The sequence below is a fragment of the Sceloporus undulatus genome, chromosome 1 (genome assembly GCF_019175285.1).
Source record: "Sceloporus undulatus isolate JIND9_A2432 ecotype Alabama chromosome 1, SceUnd_v1.1, whole genome shotgun sequence".
Lineage (NCBI taxonomy): Eukaryota > Metazoa > Chordata > Lepidosauria > Squamata > Phrynosomatidae > Sceloporus > Sceloporus undulatus.
The window spans coordinates 361,881,330-361,883,794 of record NC_056522.1 but is presented as its reverse complement, the minus strand read 5'-3'; the positions used below and the strand labels follow the sequence as shown (position 1 = coordinate 361,883,794).

The 2,465-nt window shown below is 43.2% G+C and overlaps 1 protein-coding gene across 1 annotated transcript in view; it reads left to right on the top strand.

Annotated features, from left to right (window-relative positions):
• Window positions 1-1,717, top strand: part of LOC121927124 (thyroxine 5-deiodinase-like) — a 2,911-nt gene extending 1,194 nt beyond the window's left edge. The window contains exon 2 of the mRNA XM_042460699.1: window positions 1,577-1,717. Coding sequence (XP_042316633.1) covers window positions 1,577-1,717 — 141 coding nt within the window. The remainder of the gene's footprint in view (window positions 1-1,576) is intronic.
• Window positions 1,718-2,465: the final 748 nt, after the last annotated feature.

The following is a 2,465-nucleotide window of genomic DNA, read 5'->3' as shown; positions in this document are numbered from 1 at the left end:
ATTTCCCAGAATTCCCTAGCATTGAGCCAGGGCAGTTAAAGCAGTATCAAACCAGATTATTTCTGCACTATAGATATAAAGCCTTCAACGACTTGGATTTCCTTGGCAAGATTTGTTCGGAGGGAGTTTGACAGTGCCTTCCGCTGAGGCTGAGAGAATGCGACTTACTCAGGGTTTGAGTGTTGGACCAGGACTCTGGGAGACCAGGGTTCAAATCCCGACTAGGTCATGGAAACCTACTGTGTGACTGGGTGGCAAGTCACACTCTCGCAGCCTCAGAGGAAAGCAACGTGCAAACCTCCGAACAAATTTTGCCAACAAAACCCTGCTATGGGTTTGCTTTAAGTTGGGAATGACTGCACAAAACCAATAAGGGTCAGATGGAAAATGGGGCTGGTGTCACCCCTCAAACCTCCATCTCTGCTGAAGGTGTCTTCTGTCTCAAGGCCTGACCTAAGAGCTAAGTTCACTTAAAAGATAAAGAACCCTCAGAAGCTGTTTTTGGCTTTAGCAGAAGCTATTTTAAGCAGGAGTTACATTGGGCCTCTGGCTCCTCATTGTTTCCTCTAAGATTGGAGGTATTGCACCTTTGTTTAAAATCTAGGGCTAGTTGTTGTGCTGTGTGCTTTCAAGTCATTTCCAACTTATGGTGACCTTAATACGAACCTATCCCAGGTTTTACTGGGCAGGTTTCTTCAGAGGAGGTTTGCCATTGCCATCCTCTGGGTCTGAGAGAGTGTGACTTGCCCAGGGTCACCCAGTCGCTTTCATGGCTAAACTGGTATTCGAACCCTGTTCTCCAGAGCCATAGTCCAAAGGTCAACCACTACACCATGCTGGTTCTAGGGCTAGTACTTATTTCTAAATACCAGGAGGAAGGCAGGATATGAATAAATAAAATCTAATAATAATAATAATAATAATAATAATAATAATTCTAAATGTGTGTTGCATAGACCCGAATGTATTGCAAATGTGAGTTCTCTTTCTTGGCGATGCACAAGAGACCAGCAGCCCATAGAGTTCCCAGGGGAATATCATTTTACAGAAGACCAACCTTGATTTGGTTTTTCTCTTTTAAGACATCCGAGAAATTCATTTCTGAAATGTGCACCAGGTAGGCAGTAATGAATTGTTGGTTATTGATAATAAATCAGTTTATTATGTCTAATCAATAAACGTGAAGAGGCAGTAAGTATCTACTGGTACGTAGAAACCCCACGCAGACCTCCGAAAAGTGCCTGTTTGGGGATAACAACTCCCAGTATCCACCAGCCAGTTGTCATGCAGGCCAGTGGATTCTAGGACTTGTACTCCAAAGCATCATTTTTTCCAAGCTCTGACCCCAATGAGACTCCAGAGAAAAAGTCACAGTTCCTGAGACTGTGGGCCTGGTTTCCTTGGTTGGCTCCGGTGTCACTACTGTTTCCTCAAACTCTAGTCAATGTTCTGTTTTTTGCTGGTTGTGAAGAACACTGTATGCTTTCTCTCATTAATCTGAGGCACCAATCAAAAGTTTCATTTCTGAATCAGTGGAAAGGCAACTGATTTGCATTCAGGTTTCGGTTTTGAACAGAACATCCTCAGCCCAGATTCTTCCAAATTAGGGAAAGGAAACGGGTGTTCTGTCCGTAAACCTCCTTTGCTTTGGAGAAACCTCTTGCCGCTCAGAAATGAAACAGAAACTTGTTCACGCTCTGAGACCCAGTTGCAGTAATCTTGCCAAATTTAGACAGAGAAAAAGGGAGGTTTTGCTGGACTCTTTTGGGAAAGGGATAAGAGTTCTTGTTTTGCTTCCTTTTGGCAATACTTCAGTAATATTTAACTTGAGTGTTCAAATGACACTTTCATTTCGTTATCAGCTGAATGTGTAAATAAAATATATCAAGCCCAGTCATCCTTATTTACATTGGTAGCAAAGTTTGATTTCTAAGTAAGACTGTTGGAAGCATCTCCCACTGTGGGAGAAAAGTGGGATATCAATCTTTGAAATAAAAACAAATGAATAAAAAATCTGTCATTGAAAGGAAACATGAGGTTTGGCAGTGGCCATTACATTTTTGTTGTACAGGATCCAGCCTGGCATAGTGGCTGGTGTGCTGGACTACGACTCTGGAGATCAGGGTTTGATTTCCAAACTGGCCATGTAAACCCACTCTCTCAACCTCAGAAGATGGCAATGGCAAACCCCCTCTGAAAAAAATGTGCCCAGATGTTCACTTTTGGGTCACCACACAACAATAACAATAGCAGGAAAAGTCAGAATTGCCTTTTCTTTCTTTTATTTGGGGTTTGTATGTACACTTTCATGGGTCCGCAGCCACCTTCACCTTCTCTATTGGCTTCACTGCACACATTCACAGGTTGTTGTTAGTGGATGTGAACTCCCCTGACATGTGTCTCTTGGGCTCCTGCTCGCCTATGAAGAGCTAGAAGGGTCAGCACCATTTTTAACCCCCCCCCCC